This window comes from Felis catus, chromosome B4 (genome assembly GCF_018350175.1).
Source record: "Felis catus isolate Fca126 chromosome B4, F.catus_Fca126_mat1.0, whole genome shotgun sequence".
Taxonomy (NCBI): domain Eukaryota; kingdom Metazoa; phylum Chordata; class Mammalia; order Carnivora; family Felidae; genus Felis; species Felis catus.
In genome coordinates, this window is record NC_058374.1 from 59647337 (window position 1) to 59663707 (window position 16371).

Here is a 16371-nt window from a genome sequence, read left to right on the forward strand (position 1 = left end):
GTTTGAGAGAGAGCAGGGGAGGGGCAGAGAGAGAGGGAGGCACAGAACAAGAAGCAGGCTCCAGCCTCTGAGCCGTCAGCACAGAGCCTTACCCATGAGATTATGACCTGAGCCGAAGTTGGAAGCTTAATGAATAAGCCACCCAGGTGCCCCAAGAAGAATTTATTCTTTTTTTTTAATGTTTATTTATTTTTGAGAGAGAGAGAGAGACAGTGTGAGAGGGGAGGGGCAGAGAGAGACAGAGACACAGAATCTGAAGCAGGCTTCAGGCTCCGAGCTGTCAGCACAGAGCCTGACGCTGGTCTAACTCACAAGCGGTGAGATCATGACCTGAACTGAAGTCAGACGCTTAACTGACTGAGCCACCCAGGTGCCCCTGGAAGAATTTACTCTTAAGTATGAGTTACACTGCAAAACCTTCCACTGTGCATGCCTCCCCCTCTGCCAGGAGAGCAGCCTCAGGCACACTTCTGAGCACATGCCCTTGTGGGAGGGACCGGGTTTGAGAAACACTGCAAGAGGGGACTAAATCGTCTTTTCTCTCTCGTCAGCCACGTGATTTCTAATCATTCATCATACTTGGTTCCAGTGGCCTAAGCCTTCCTGCTGCATCTTTGTCTTCTGATTTAAAAGAGGGGAAAGATGACATTTGACTAATGAGAAATTCACGTTCCAAACTCCTTGCAGCTCTTTTGGTGTATCTTTCTGTAAATTATGTACCACAACCAGAGGGCTAAGAAGAAACCATTCATTTGTTAATTGACTTGTTACTTTATTATTCACTCGCTAAACATTTTGAGCTTCCTGGGGGAAAGAGACTGTTTCTTACTTATCCTTACGTATCAAACCCATACACTGCTGCTAGGATATAGGAAGCACTCACTGTTCATGAAATTGACTTTAAGGCATATTACAGATATTATTACTTGCCCTGCTATTACAAAGAACCAAGGGCTACTCTATTCCCACTTGTGGCCTTCAAGAAACTTAACTGTTTTTAGTGTCAAAGCAATTATTATGTTAACAAAAGCATGAGTTCAATTGTCCTAGCTGACATCTGCATGCTAGCCGGAAACAGTTTTTAGTTAAGAGTTAAGTCAGTGGAAGAGTGTAAGAGTGCCGTGTACTAAAATGAGAAAGTGATCTCAAAAACCCATGCTCATGGGGGGTGGCCAGCCAGGGTCTTGGTTGCAGCCCAGTACAGCAGAGCACACGGGCAAGGCAGTAGTTCTCTGAACATGCACAGTACCCCTCTCACAGACACCTGCGGTTTTGATCCGGCTATTTGCCAAATTAAGTACTAAATATCCCCAAAGGCCCCTGTCATATCTCAGCAAATGAACACTGAAAATCTGAAAATGTCCTCAAAATGTTAGAGAAACATCTAAAAGCCTTGGGCATTTTTTCTAATGATCTCTATTTTGTTTGTTCCTCCTCAGTCATCATCCTCTGGGTAATGGGAGAAGCAAAAGGGCTTAGTGATGCTCAAAGGCCATTACTAGTACAGGCTGGAGGATTTATCCTTTTATACCCTTCCCTCCAGTTTATTGGGTTCCCTTTCATTACTTTTACTTTCCAGCATGGTCCCTTCCTTTTCCCTTCCCATTTTCTGTTCCCCATAAATACTAGCTCAAAATATCAATTCTCTTATCAAAAATGAGGGCTCGCTTGCTGAGAGAAAATATATTCCTCCGATACCTTGATCAACTCACATCTCCCCTAACTATATCCCAGAAGATGCTTTGTGTTCACTCAGATACTCAGACAGTGGTGAGACTCAAACAACTTATTGTCGCATCTGAAGGCAAGGGCAAGGAAGGTTTAAATTTCTTTTCATATTTCAGAGTCTTGAGCCTATCACTGGGTGGATGTAGAGGAACAGGTATATTTAGGTTCTAACCTCTAGAAATAAATGTATTTACAATGTATGTTTTAATGTATATTTAATGTATATTATATGTATATTATATGTGTATATTATACACATGTGTATTATACATATACACATATACATATATACATATACACATATACATATATGTACACATATACATATACACATATACATATACATACATACATATACATATACACATTATATGTATATATATGTGTATATGTGTATATTATACACATGTGTATATTATATGTATATTTAATGTATATTATATAAATATTCCTTATTGACATAGTAATAAAGTGAAGCAGTAAAGGTGACAAACTATACATGGAAGGGAGAAATATCCCCCAAAATGTTATGTTCTTTTTTAAATATAATTAATTGTCAAACTGGCTTACATACAACACCCAGTGCTCATCCCAACAAGTGCCCTCCTCAATGCCCATCACCCATTTTCCCTCTTCCCCCACCCCCGTCCACCTTCAGTTTGTTCCCTGTATTTAAGTCTCTTGTGGTTTGCCGCCCTCTGTTATATTCTTGCTTTCCTCATGTCACCAAAAGGAAGGAGGAACTTCCTGAGGGTCCCAGAGTACAAATCAGATGTACTTAAGCAGTGTGGTAGAATTCATATGAGTTGTCTGGTGAATATGAGGAACTTCCTCATTTTCTTTTGCATAAACACTTGAGGGTAAGAGCTACATCAATTATGAAGAATTTAAAGCTTTAAAGTTCTGCTGATAAACAAGCACTTAAATCAGCTCGGTAAATGAAGCTATTTTTAAGGACAAAAATAAAGGTGGTAGGAAAATGTCTGGAAGGTTTCCTACCAAACTATTAAAAGTAGTTACCTCTGGCTTGGAGACAGCAAAGATACAGAGTTTGAATTGAGTTATAGATGTGATTCAACTTGCTGTGTGCTCTAAAATCTCTCTCTCTTCTCTCTCTTTCTCTCTCTCTCGGTAGATCAGGATTTCAAGGCCATAATCTCCACAGAGCTTAGAGTCACAGATTTTCTATATTGGGTTCATTGGCTACAGATTTTTTGAACTTTTCCAGAAAGGCTATTCCAGTAAGTGAACACTCTTTGGTGCAAATGACTTTTTGTTTCCATCAGTACTGAGCTTAATAATTTCACTCTTCCTTCTCCTGGCCATTGAAATTCAGAAACAGTGCCTGTTGTCTTGGATGTGCCCTGCTTGGATGAGAATGAGACAGTTCAGATTGGAATGAGTTTATGAGCTCTCCTCCCTCCCATCACGGTTCTGGAGAGAGCTGATGGAATAGGATGGGCAGAAACATGGATAAGTGCGTGGGCACTTAAAAATTCAGGTACAAGTGCCTGGCCAAATGCTGATTTTAATGTTAAGGCTTAACAGAGGTCAACACTGTTTTATGGTAAAAGCCACCTGTGATTTCCTTATTACAAAACCCCAAAGCTCTGTCTGACCTGTCTCTTCTTTATGGCCTCTCTACAGCAACTGATGCTGTTGAAATTGACATTGCAAGGCTTGTCTCTTGCCTTTTGACATACTCTGCTTCCTGGTTCTCCTTTTGCCCTTTTTATTGTCTTCCTACTTATTTTATGTGTCTTTCTTCTTTCTTCCTGAATGGGGGAGCTCGCATGTCCTGTCTCTGGCTTTCTCTGCCTTTCTCTCTACACAGTCTCCCTTCTCTCATTTCTCTCTAATTTGATGGCTTCAACTGTTACTCCATGTGGACAGTCACAGTGAAGACTGTCAATTACCGAGTACCTCCAGTATGCTAGCCATGTTTAACATATCATCTCACTGATGTCACAGCAATTTTCTCCTTTTTGGATGAGAAGACAGAAGCCTTGTATGGTAGGTTCAAAGATTTACCCAAGATATCGCAGACCACACAGCAAATAAGTGACAGAACTAAGGCTTAAGCCCAGATCTTTTGGGCTCTAAGGCTCATGTTGTTACTACCCTGTCCCTCCTAATTTATGACTTAGCTTCTAGTATCATTTTAAAATCAAAAGTGTTCTTTTCTGACCAGCTTCTGATCTTGCGCAAGACCTTCTGAAACTGATACACCACCTTTCTCCCAGTGACCAGGCTCACAATGTCAGGTGTCTTGGGCTCATATTGGCCCCCACCCTAATCTCATCAATTGCCAGATAGCACCTCTGATTTCATCTTTCCCCTCTCCCAACCAGCCTATGCACCACTGCCTGACGACTGTTCTAGGCCACATCATTCCTGTAGTGAAACCCTTCAGTGCCTTCCCATTCCTAATGAAATGATGGCCCAAACGGACACTTACTACTCAAAAGTCCAATCTACTTTCCCTATAATATCTCTCAGAGCTTCATTACAAGTTGACTCTGTGCCACTGAAACTGGGCCGGTGTCCCCAAATTCCACCTGTATGCCTTTGTGCCAGATGCTCCCTCTTACAGGAACTCAATCCATCAGACACTCCCAATCTGCACAAATCCTACTCTGTCTGATGGACTGCCCCCCAACACACCCACACCCACACCCACACACACGCACACTCTCCCTTCTACCACCTCCCAGTTGGATATCACTCTATATCTTTAAGCCTTTACAGATTTTCATTTGTTCCACCCTTGAGGAACTTGGCCTGTTCTACTTTTGGTTTGTTATTCTCTTCCCCCTCTTATTAAGCTCTACATTCCTTGGCAGAGAAGGAATGTGTCAGACTCTTCAGTGTATTCCCCAAAATCTTTTAGTCCAAGGGACAGAGTGGATGCCCAGTAAATATATACTAATTATATTTACTCAAATTTTGATAACATACAGCAATGTGAGGTTGCATTTTAAACTTAATGCTCTATATGTGGGGCACCTGGGTGGCTCAGTCAGTTGAGCATCTGACTTCAGCTCAAGTCATGATCTCACAGTTTGTGGGTTCGAGCCCCGCGTCGGGCTCTGTGCTGACAGCTCAGAGCCTGGAGCCTTCTTCAGATTCTGTGTCTCCCTCTCTCTCTGCCCCTTCCCTGCTCATGCTCTGTCTCTCTCTGTCTCTCAAAAATGAATGAACATTAAAAATATATATATAAACTTAATGCTGTACATGTCTTTTCTCCAGTAAACAGACACAAAATATTTCACATTGATGGTCTCGAGCATCTCAAGATCAAGAATGTATAAATAATGATTATGAATGCCTATCTTCAAACTGATTAGCTTTTTCCCCCTAATGTAGAAGGGAGAGAGTGCAGAAAAGGAAACATGGAGAAAAAGAAACAATATTAGGTTCTGCCCACTGTCACATAAAGAATGACATCATAATAGGATGCAAACTACTATGCACATGAAACAACTTGTAGGAGGATGTAAGTCAAAAAGGAGAAAACATGAAAAATGCTGAACAATAAAAATTCAATTTACATGTAGCTCTGCTATGACACATAAATATTGTCAGGTAAGACAAATTACTGCAATATTTACTTGTAGTTATTAGGATGTTACCCTCCAAACATGCTCTTTGGTTGCTCCCTCTACTGCAGTATATGTCTTCCTATGTGCATGACCAGCTCCCAGAAGGACGGACACAGAGTCACTGTCACTTGGTTCTCTGAAGCTTTGGAACTGGTGTTTCCTAAATGCTATCCTTGGGACTGGGCAGCAAGGAGGGTCATGACTCTTCTAAAGCCTCATTCTCAAATAATGAACAGTATCTTGTAAGAATATTTTTGAGAAAAAAAATCCAACATATGGCCATGTTTATTATAAGAATACATGAATTTATATTGGATGCAATAATACTAAACATGTGTCATGATACCCTTAAGTTGTAACTTAGGCTTCTTTTTAAGCCACTTAGTTTTAATCTTCTGTGAAACAGAAGGAACTCCAAACCATGGACAACAACAGCCTCTGCTACTGATCTTAATGAGGAGTTATAAGCAACTTAGTATGGCAGAATCAGTACCAATCGTTACTGACAATCCAAATTGTATAGACAGGAAGACAGTGTTCTCCCATTGAGATCAAATGTCATACCCTTCTCAAACACGGTTAAATTTCTTAAACTCTTGATTTCTGAAATTCAAAGAATTTCTTAAAGCGTGAATCTTCTGTTCATATTTGCCAATGGGAAAGTTCCAGATTTGGGGAATTGAGACATTAGCAAAGACATGAGGTCAGGAGATGACGGACATGACTGAGATGGTACTATTCACTGCAGAGAGAATTCTTCAGTAAATATCATCTGTGCCCTGGAGACTTAGATTTGGTTTATATAACCAAGAAGTCCATTGGAAACCAGTGAGTTAGCTAGCCTGAGGATTCTTCAGTGATTGACAGTCCTATTTGGTAGTTAACCAAATGATTGGGAGAACTTTTCCATTTTGGGAGAAGGGTAGGGTAGAGAAGGGGAAAGTATACAAAATGCAACATAGTCATGGGTTAAAATGCTCTGATCACTCACCACAATCATTTGAGCCACATAACTTTCAGGCCCAGTGTATTCAGTGGGGTCTTTAACCTTCACCAGGACTAGGAAGTACAAATAATGCCACATGTTGTGTTCTGACTTGATGTGTTCCTCAAATGAAACAGTTTTGTTATCAAACTTGTCCCTCTCAAGTCCTGCAAGACACAGAAAACACAATGTATGTGATTTGTTATTTAATCAGCATGCACTTCCCAGCATAAAAACAAAACATAATAATTATGTGGAAAAAATGCTTTCTGTGAGTGTGCCAATTTAGAATGTTATGATTAAAAACAACACAGTACACAAGACCTCCAGAAAAAAAGGCCATAGTTTATAGATTTCTTCTCAACTAACATTCTCCAGCCTCCTCCACCCCCTGCCCAATGGGTCCTTAGAAATGTGCGGTCCTGTTATAGATGTAACATTGGAAGATAATTTAAAATATAGTCATATCAAAACTGTCCAATGAAACTGGACCACAAGTCTAACCAGAAGAAGTAAAAATGATTGTGCAATAAAAGGCATGCTTGCTAATCAGGACAGGAAAAAAAGGTATTTTATCCAGGAACTTGGGTAAAAAGGGGAAAGTCAGCTGAGAGAGTCATCTTGAAAACCACTTGTAGGGGCGCCTGGGTGGCGCAGTCGGTTAAAGCGTCCGACTTCAGCCAGGTCACGATCTCGCGGTCTGTGAGTTCGAGCCCCGTGTCGGGCTCTGGGCTGATGGCTGGGAGCCTGGAGCCTGTTTCCGATTCTGTGTCTCCCTCTCTCTCTGCCCCTCCCCCGTTCATGCTCTGTCTCTCTCTGTCCCAAAAATAAATAAACGTTGAAAAAAAAAATTAAAAAAAAAAAAAGAAAGAAAACCACTTGTAATCAGTGAAGGGCAAGCCAACGTCCACGGTGATCTTTGCTCCGAGTGCAATAAGGACTCTGACTTATCCGGCCTTTAGACTACTGTGTTCCTGGCATTTTGAGGAGGGGATGGTCTGTTCAATATCCAGGGCAGATTTTCAACTGCTGGAAGGACACTGAGGAGGCTTCTGCATAGCAAGAATCTTTTCTTTCAAGGGCTGAAGAGTAGATGAAAGAAAGTGAATGGAGATGAAGAAAAACATCTATGGAAAAATGAGTCAGATCGCCAAATAAAATGGGATGTTGGGATTCAGTCTGGTTTTGCAGTTCAGATACTGGAGAAGAAACTAGGAAATTGGATTCCAATCCTGGCTCTTCTTTTGTAAGCATTTTTTTTAAGCCATTCAGGCATGAAGAAGACTCTTTATTAAAATTTTTTTTTCAACGTTTATTTATTTTTGGGACAGAGAGAGACAGAGCATGAACGGGGGAGGGGCAGAGAGAGAGGGAGACACAGAATCGGAAACAGGCTCCAGGCTCTGAGCCATCAGCCCAGAGCCCGACGCGGGGCTTGAACTCACGGACCGCGAGATCGTGACCTGGCTGAAGTCGGACGCTTAACCGACTGCGCCACCCAGGCGCCCCAAGACTCTTTAAATAATAAGATATAACATACAATAAGTAAAAAAAAAAATCTATCCCTAGTGAAAGGGTGACCTTTTATATTACCTTATTGGACACTTTAATGGAAAATACCATAAAATTAGATGAGGCCAATGGTGACGCCTCATCTTATTTGACCCATCATCAGCTCAGCATGACCCAAATAAAATCCATACTCTTCCCCAAAACTACTCCACCCACAGTCTGCCTCTTCATTCCATGGCAACTCCAGGCTTCCAGTCATTCAAGCCAACTGAGGAGTCATCCTTGAATCCTCTCTTTCTCTCATCCATATCCAATTCATGTTGAAATTCTTTTGGGTCTACCCTCAACATAGATCTGGAATCTGGCCACTCCTCCCCACCTCCACAGCCTCCTCTCTTATCTGAGCCTTCATCATCTCTCACTAGGACAGCTGCATTAGCCTCCCAGGCCTCCCCGTTTTCACTTTAACTTTCTGTGTTGGCCTATTCCCAACACAGCAGCCACAGCGATACTTCAAAAACCTAAGTAGAATGTGTCTCTCTTCTGTTCAAAGCCCTGCAGTGGTTCTTTTCCAACTCAAAGTAAAGGTCAAAGGCCTTACAATGGCCTATGAGTAGGGTTGCCAGATAAAATACAGAATGCTGGGTTGATGCCAAGTTTTAATTTCATATAAATAATGAACAATTGTTGAGTATTAGTATATCCCACGTAATATCTACTTGCTAAACTGGAAATGATTATGCCCTATAGCCTCTCTAACCTTGTCTCTTACTCTCCTCTCCCTTGCTAACTCTTATGCAGCCACACTGGCCTCCTTGTTCCTTGCATGCAGACTCCTGCTTCAGGGCTCCTGGACTGGTGGCTTCATCTACCCACAGAGCTCTTTCCTCTGATGTCTCTTTGATGAACTTGCTCACCTTTTGCTCAAATCTCACCTTCTCCGTGTTGCTTAACTTGATCGCCCTATTTAATCCTACAACCTGTCCCTTCCCTTTTGCCAACACCCTCAATCACTCTTTCTCTTTTATCCTCTTTTTCCTAGAGTGCTTATCACCTCCTAGCAGACTGAACACAGCCATATCAAAGTTGTGAAATTAAACCGGACCACAAGTCTAAGATAAAGAGGTAAAAATGATTGTGCCAGAAAAAGCCTGCTTGTTAATCAGCACAAAAGAAAGGAATGCAAATTTATCCACGAACTCAGATAAGAACTTATTATGTTTATTATTTATTGAGTGTCTATGAGCAGATATATTTGTCTTTTTTTCTTCACCAACAGTCCTAATAGCTTAGATTGGTGTCTGGTGATATTATCATCAGCACTGAACACAATATTTATTGAATGAATTAAGAATATTTCACTAATAAAATGTTATTCCACTTGGGTGACTATAATCAAAAACAGATTAATAACAAATCTTGGTGATGATGTGGATGAACTGGAGCCCTCATACCCTGCTGGTGGGAATCTAAAATAATGCAACTTAATTTTAATTTTAATTTCAATTTTAATTTTTATTTCCTAAAGCACTTTATTTTTTATATATTTTTTAAATATAATTAATTTTCAAGTTAGCTAATATAAGTGCATACAGTGTGCTCTTGGCTTCGGGAGTAGATTCTCATGATTCATCACTTACATACAATACTCAGTGCTCATTCCAACAAGTGCCCTCCTCAGTGCCCATCACCCATTTTCCCCTTCCTGCCCCCCATCAACCCTCAGTTTGTTCTCTGTATTTAAGAGTCTCTTATGGTTTGCCTCCCTCTCTGTTTGAAACTATTTTTTCCCTTTCCCTTCCCCCCGTGGTCTTCTGTTAAGTTTATCAAATTCCACACATGAGTGCAAACATATGATATCTGTCTTTCTCTGACTTATTTCACTTAGCATAATACCCTCCAGTTCCATCCACGTTGTTGCAAATGGCAAGATTTCATTCTTTTTCATTGTCAAGTAGTATACAGTTTGGCAACTCCTCAAAAGGTTAAACATAGAGTTACCATATGACCCAGAAATTCCACTTGAAGCACCTAACCAGAAGAAATAAAAACATATTTCCACACAATAACTAGTACATGAATGTTCACAGCAGCATTATTCATAATAGCTAAAAAGTAGAAGTAATCCAAACATTCATCAACTAATGAAAAGATAAATAAAATGTGGCATATCGTACAATGGAATTTTCTGCAATAAAAAGGAATGAAGTAGTGATACATGTTACAACATGAATCTTGAAAACATCATATTAAATAAAAGAAGCAGGTCACAGAAGGCCACATATTATATGATTCCATTTATGTAAAATGTTCAGGATAGGCAAATCTTCAGAGACAGAAAGTAGATCAGTGGTTGCCGAGGACTGAGGAGGAGGAAAGGTTGGGGGTGGGGGATGGTGGTGAGGGCTAAGGGGTGTGAAGTTTCTTTTGAGAGCAATGAAAATGTTCTAAAATTAATTGTGATGATGGATGCCTGACTCTGAATATATATACTAAAACCCACAGACTTGTATACTTTAAATGGGTGAGTTGTAAGGCATATATCTCAAAAGAGGTACAGAAAGAGAGAGAGAGAATGTTAAAGTAGATGTTCCCAGAATTCAGTTCAAACAATTACCTTCCTGTTGCAAGGTACATAGGGCTATAAAAATAACGAGTCTACTATCAATTAATCTGTAATATGGTAGAGGAAACAGAAAACTTGTGTTATATCCTGAAGTGGTGATAAATTGCCAAGGAAGCACAGAGGAGGACAAAACAAATTGTGACTAGGTACATTTTAAAAGGTTTAAAAGAGGTGTAAAGCTTTAAATGTCTAGCCTTGAAACAGGATTATGGCAAGTGGAAAAGAGATGAATGGTAATAAAAGCCACCTAATTTTTATTGAGCACCTATTTGTGCTGACAACAACATAAAGATGTGTAAATATGCTCTGGTAATTACAGTAATCCAATCTGACCTTTTAGCACCTGAGGAAACAGATTCAGAGGAATTTGGTGAATTGCTCAAGTTGATGCCTCTCGGTAGTGAAAAAGTCGGTCAGTGTTTAAATAAAAACTTTCTGGCTCTAAAGCCATGTTCTTTTGCCTCCTGGGCGGAGGAAATGGCGGGGCAAAGCTAGAGGTAAAAGTGGATCCCCTGTTTGGGGGAGCATCAACTCCTCTGAAGGGAACATTTGGAAAGGAAGATGAAATGGTGCATTTGGCACAAAGCGTGAAGAGCTTTAAGCACAAAGCAATGGAGACTGCACTTTATTCTGAAGGCCTCTGAGTGGAGACCAGCATGTTCAGAGCTGTGCATCAGGTAACTTTGTGTGGTAGGATTTAGGGGAAGACTGAGAGAAGAGGCTGAGGGTGGGGAGACCAGGGGACTAGGGCAGTGAGGGGTGTAAAAGAGGGGAACTGCTTCTCTTTCATCTTCAGTGGTTCTTGCTCGCTAAACTTTATCGGCCATTCCCATGGTTTCAACCGGCATCATACTGGTGAGGTATCCCCAGCGCTGACCTTTCTTCCCAATTTGAGGTTCTATTTCCAGCTGCCTACTGGGTAAATCGTGCTGGGTAGCTTATGGGCATGTCACGCTCTTCTTCACCTCTGTTAATGAAGTCTTTGTCAACCAGGGAACTTGAAGTCATCCTCGGACTCATGCTGTGACAATCCACCCTGTGCACATTTCTTAGAGTGACTCTGACTTTCTCGCCATTCTCCAAACAAACCAGGTCCTTTGAAAATTCTATGCCTCCATCTCCTCCCTTTCCTACCTCCTACCCTTCTTCAAGACCCAGCTTAACTACTGCCACCACTGGCTCTCACAAGGCACAACCAGCTAGTGGATCCTCCCTGTGCCCATGACATTGTTATGAAAATTTGTCTATTTCTATCTTAGCCTCTAGCACTGTACCGTCTGACTGATTTTTATCAGCACCAGGCATAGTATCTGGAAAACAGTAGGCATTCAACTAACATTAATAGAGTAACTGAAAAATGAATAAGACAGAGAGAGTAAAGAGAAGTTTTGGGATGAAAATTTAAGAGGGCTTGATGTCCAATTAGAGGTATAGATTTAGAAGCATCAAGCATGACCTTAAAGTCTGACCTGAATGACTGAATTTATGGTAATATCACCACAGCAAGAGGAAAAAAAAGAGAAAGAAAAGACTGGGGGAAGATATGTTTGCTTTGGGGTGTGTTGAGTTTACGATGCCTGTCGAACAACCGGTGTTGGGCTGCTAGGTCTGAAGCTAGAAACTCTGAACAGAGATGTCAAGGTGTAAATATACTAATTCAAGGATAAATGACATAAAATTAACAATGAAAGCCACGGTATTGGAAGAGATGAGCAAGGCAAAAAGAAAGGAAGGATGAGAGGTACTTTGTGTGCTCAACACAAACGTTTCAGAATACCTATGTCGTATTTCCCACACAATATGACTAAGGTGAGGGCACATACCCACCCACCACCCAGGTGTGCCTGTCTCTTCCTCTTCTCAGCTTTATTTTTCTGCATAGCCCTTGGCATCATGCATTCTATGTATGCTGGAAAATAAGCTCCATGATGGCAGTACATTTTGTCCAGTTGTGCTCACTGCAATATCGTGGCACATAGTAGACACTCAATAAGTAATCACTGAACAAATAAATGCATAAATGACCTTAGTGTGTAAGTACAAATAAAGAACCAATATACTGAGAGAAGAACACATTGCCGCTCTCTGACAGTGCAGCCTTTATCTCCTATGAAATCACCTAGAAAGATCTTTAATTCTAGGCACCAGATTCCCATCAATCCTTTCTCCATTCTGTTATTTTGTCACATCTGCTCTGTCAACATCTCCCTCTCACTGGATTTTCAGCCACTGGTAATTCAAAATTAATAACTAATATGGATATCAGTGCCAATTTGTTCCTGTGCTTACTGCCCCAGCTCTGGCATCTGCTCATCATCACCCTATCATGACCGCCTTCTGGATCACTAGCAATTGTTTTCTGAGTCATAATGCTCACACATCTGGTCATTGCCTTCAAGGCTAGGAATGTCCCATCTGCTCTCTTCGCCTGTCGCAGAACCTACTTCCTCCTCTGTTGCTACTTGGGTGTCACTTGGTACGTGTTGTCCTGGAGTCGATTCTCTCCTACTGTGGAGATTTTCTCCTCTGTTGTTCGATACTATATCCCTCTTTGGATCACAGTTTAACACCCAACTCTTCTAAGAATCATTTACCAAGTAATAACTATATCATAGCCTACTGGTACAACCCCAAATATCCCAACTGTTTAAATCATTCTTGTAACTAAGTTCTTATAATGTATACGGTACGTGTTAGATCTTACATACGGTAAGCAATTCCAGGAACAGATGCATATCTAGATATGCATTATCATAATGCTTTTCACACATTTCTGCTAAAGTTTCTTTGAGGGCAGAGAGCAGAGAGCCTTTATGCTACTGAGGTCACAGGGATTAATAGCTGAAAGTGCCTGAGATTACTTTGCAAATTTTTCTTTAATTCTACATGATTTTAAATGTTCACATTAAATTTGTTTTACTTTGTAGCATTCTATTTGTTCTAATATAGAAAATACTCTTGGGGTGCCTGGGTGGCTCAGTTGGTTGAGTGTCCAACTTCAGCTCACGTCATGATTTCACAGCTCGTGAGTTCAAGTCCTGCGTCGGGTTCCGTGCTGCCAGCACAGAGCTTGGAGCCGGCTTTGGATTCTGTGTCTCCATCTCTCTCTGTCCCTTCCCTGCTCATGCTGTCCCTTTCTCTCTCTGCTTCTCTCTCTCAAAAATAAATAAACATTAAAAAAATACTCTTTACATTTATTCTTAGGTTAAAGTACTTAAATGGCTTCTCAAATTTTAGAATAAATGTGAAGCTTCTGGAAAATAGACCATGTTGATCTAATATCTCCTTATGCCTCCTGATAGATGACCCAATATCTCCGTGGGAATGCAGATGCCACAGAAATAATACCCTGAATGTGACAAAATTTAATAACTTGGAATTGTTGCACCCAGGTTTTTTGTCTGCAGTATATGTCAGTTTAGTATTTACCCACTTTATCTTCCTTTTGTAGGTTATAAGTCACATAAATATAGAGATAATGTGGGGTGCCTGGGTGGCTCAGTTGGTTAAGCATCCGACTTTGGCTCAGGTCATGGTCTCATAGTTCGTGAGTTTGAGTCCTACATCAGGCTCTGTGCTGACAGCTCAGAGCCTCAAGCCTGCTTCAGATTCTGTGTCTCCCTCTCTCTCTGCCCTTTCCTTGCTTGCTCTCTGTCTCTTCCTCTCTCTCAAAAATAAACATAAAGAAAAATTTTTTAAAAATAGAGATAATGTTAATTTGGGCTGATTTATTGAATAGTCATTCAGCAAATATTTGTGAATGGTCCCCAATACATACTACGGAAGCATAAAAATAAATAAGGCATGAATCTGGATCTCTTAAAGAAGGGAAATTAATGTGCATTGAAGGCTTACTCAGTTAAGCATTGAGCTAGGAATTTTGATATATGTGATCTCAATTATACTCCCCAAACCCCACAAGATGGCATTATATTCCCCACTTTCCAGATGAGGGAACAATAGTTCAAGGTGAAAGGAATCTTGGCCAAGATCACATATCCAAGATGTGGAACCAGTGTGCCTACTTAACTATAAAGTCCATGCCCTTTCTATGATATGACAGTGCATAGCATCCAAGAGAGATATGACAAGAGACAAAATACATAGAGTACCATGGAGCAAAGTGTGATGAGAGGACTTGCTGCTGGTTAGTGAAACCAGAGAAGGATTCACGGAATAATGGCATTAGAGCTGGTCTTAGACAGAGGGTTGGAGTTCAATAGCTAAGGAGTTTGGGCATTCCAAATGGAAATACTATAACTGAGAGTCTCTACATTAAAGATGAGTAATGCAGTTAGGCTGGAAGTTGAGCTACAAACAGGAGAACATTGGGTGAAAAGGTGGGCAAAAAAAGAAGGAGGCTGATTGTGGAGCACCTCACAGGCCAGAAAATTTGGAATATTAGAGTTACAGACTGTGCCATGCTATTGATAGCCTTTTGAGTAAGAAAATGATGAATTCACACTGGAAAAATTAATCTGGCAGCATTGAGCAGGATATTTTGGGATGTGAGCCAAGGTGAGCCTGCAAAATCAAGGTGTTGCTGTGGAATGTGTGGAAGAAAGAGACTGAGACTGGGAGAGCAGATTCATTAACACATGGTAACTAGTGCACCTAGAATGGGAAAAAGGAGATGTTAAAAACGATGGAGAAGCTCCCAGCCCAGATAACTGAAGGCACCATGGGATATCATCAGCTGCAATGTGGAGGTCAGGATAAACTGGTAGGTCAGAGGAAGACGATGGGGAGTCGGGATGCACTGGTTTTTAGACATGGTAAATTTGGCTGCCAGGAAGTCATGCCTGCATAGATGTCAGTCAATAATTGAAAACAAAGGACAAAAGCCTGGAGAGAGGTTGGAGCTGTGGTTGCACATTTGGCAGTAATCTGCATAAAGGTGGTATTAAAGAGGAGGGCAGAGAGAAGAGACAAGAAGTCAATGATAAAGTCCAAACTGCTTATCCAGTGGTTGGAAAAAAACATTGGGCCTTGTGATGGAACCAAAGAATGAACAATCCAAGGCAGAAGAAAAGGTCAGCAGGAAATTAATGGGGAGAGTTGAGAAAAACATTCAATTTTGTGATGAGGGTTATTGTGATGTTTTAAGGAGGGTATAGGTTATAGGTTTCTTTAATAACTGAAAAACCAAAGAGAATTTTGACAGCAAAGGGAAAGTTTAGAGGAGCAGAAATAGTGGTTAAGTGATGGACTTGTTTTGCTATTCATTTTCTTGTTAGAATACAGGAGATAGGACCACGTCCTCAAATGAGGCTCGATTCTTACTGATACATTCTTCCAAAGAACCCTTTCTTCCAAAGCTGAATACTGACATAATAGATATTATGATCATGAAGAAAAGGGTTTACATGAATCACTGTCGAAGCAAGATCCTGTGACACAAAGAGAGATTTTCAAGGGCAGCATCTTTTTTTCCCCCATGGGACTCATGCTTCCATACAACATTTCTCGTCCCTAAATCCCCCAAATTATTGTACAATACCTTCCTTGGCTCCATCCCAATCTTGCTTCTCTCCATCTAATTTAGATCTAGAAAGACAAGACTCTTTTTGCTGCCTCATTTCCTTCCAGTAAGTCTCCCTTCAGCATTGTGCAACTTATCCTTGTGGAAAGTTCTCCATCTTTATCTTGAGTCACCAAAGGCTCTACTTCAGTTAATATGTCTCTGGCCTTCTCTGCTTTGAAATAGTTGATAATCAGTCTCTGTCTTCCCAAGGATGCACCCTCCCCTCATGCCACACATTCCTGGTTCTCCTCACACCATTCTGACTGGACAGATTTGTGTGCGTGCATGTGAGCGTGTGTGTGTGTGTGTGTGTGTGTGTGTGTGTGTGTGTGTTCCTCTTTCTCTCTTAACTCTTCAGTGCTAATGTTTCCCACGCTAACCCATCTTCTTTTCT

At 40.8% G+C, this 16371-nt stretch overlaps 1 protein-coding gene across 6 annotated transcripts in view; it reads right to left on the reverse strand.

Annotated features, from left to right (window-relative positions):
- Window positions 1-16371, reverse strand: part of ITPR2 (inositol 1,4,5-trisphosphate receptor type 2) — a 489277-nt gene that overhangs the window by 43774 nt on the left and 429132 nt on the right. For all 6 annotated transcript variants that reach the window (XM_045061584.1, XM_019834732.3, XM_019834731.3 and 3 more), the window contains one exon: window positions 6322-6482. In XM_045061584.1, the coding sequence (XP_044917519.1) occupies window positions 6322-6482 (161 nt within the window). The remainder of the gene's footprint in view (window positions 1-6321; window positions 6483-16371) is intronic.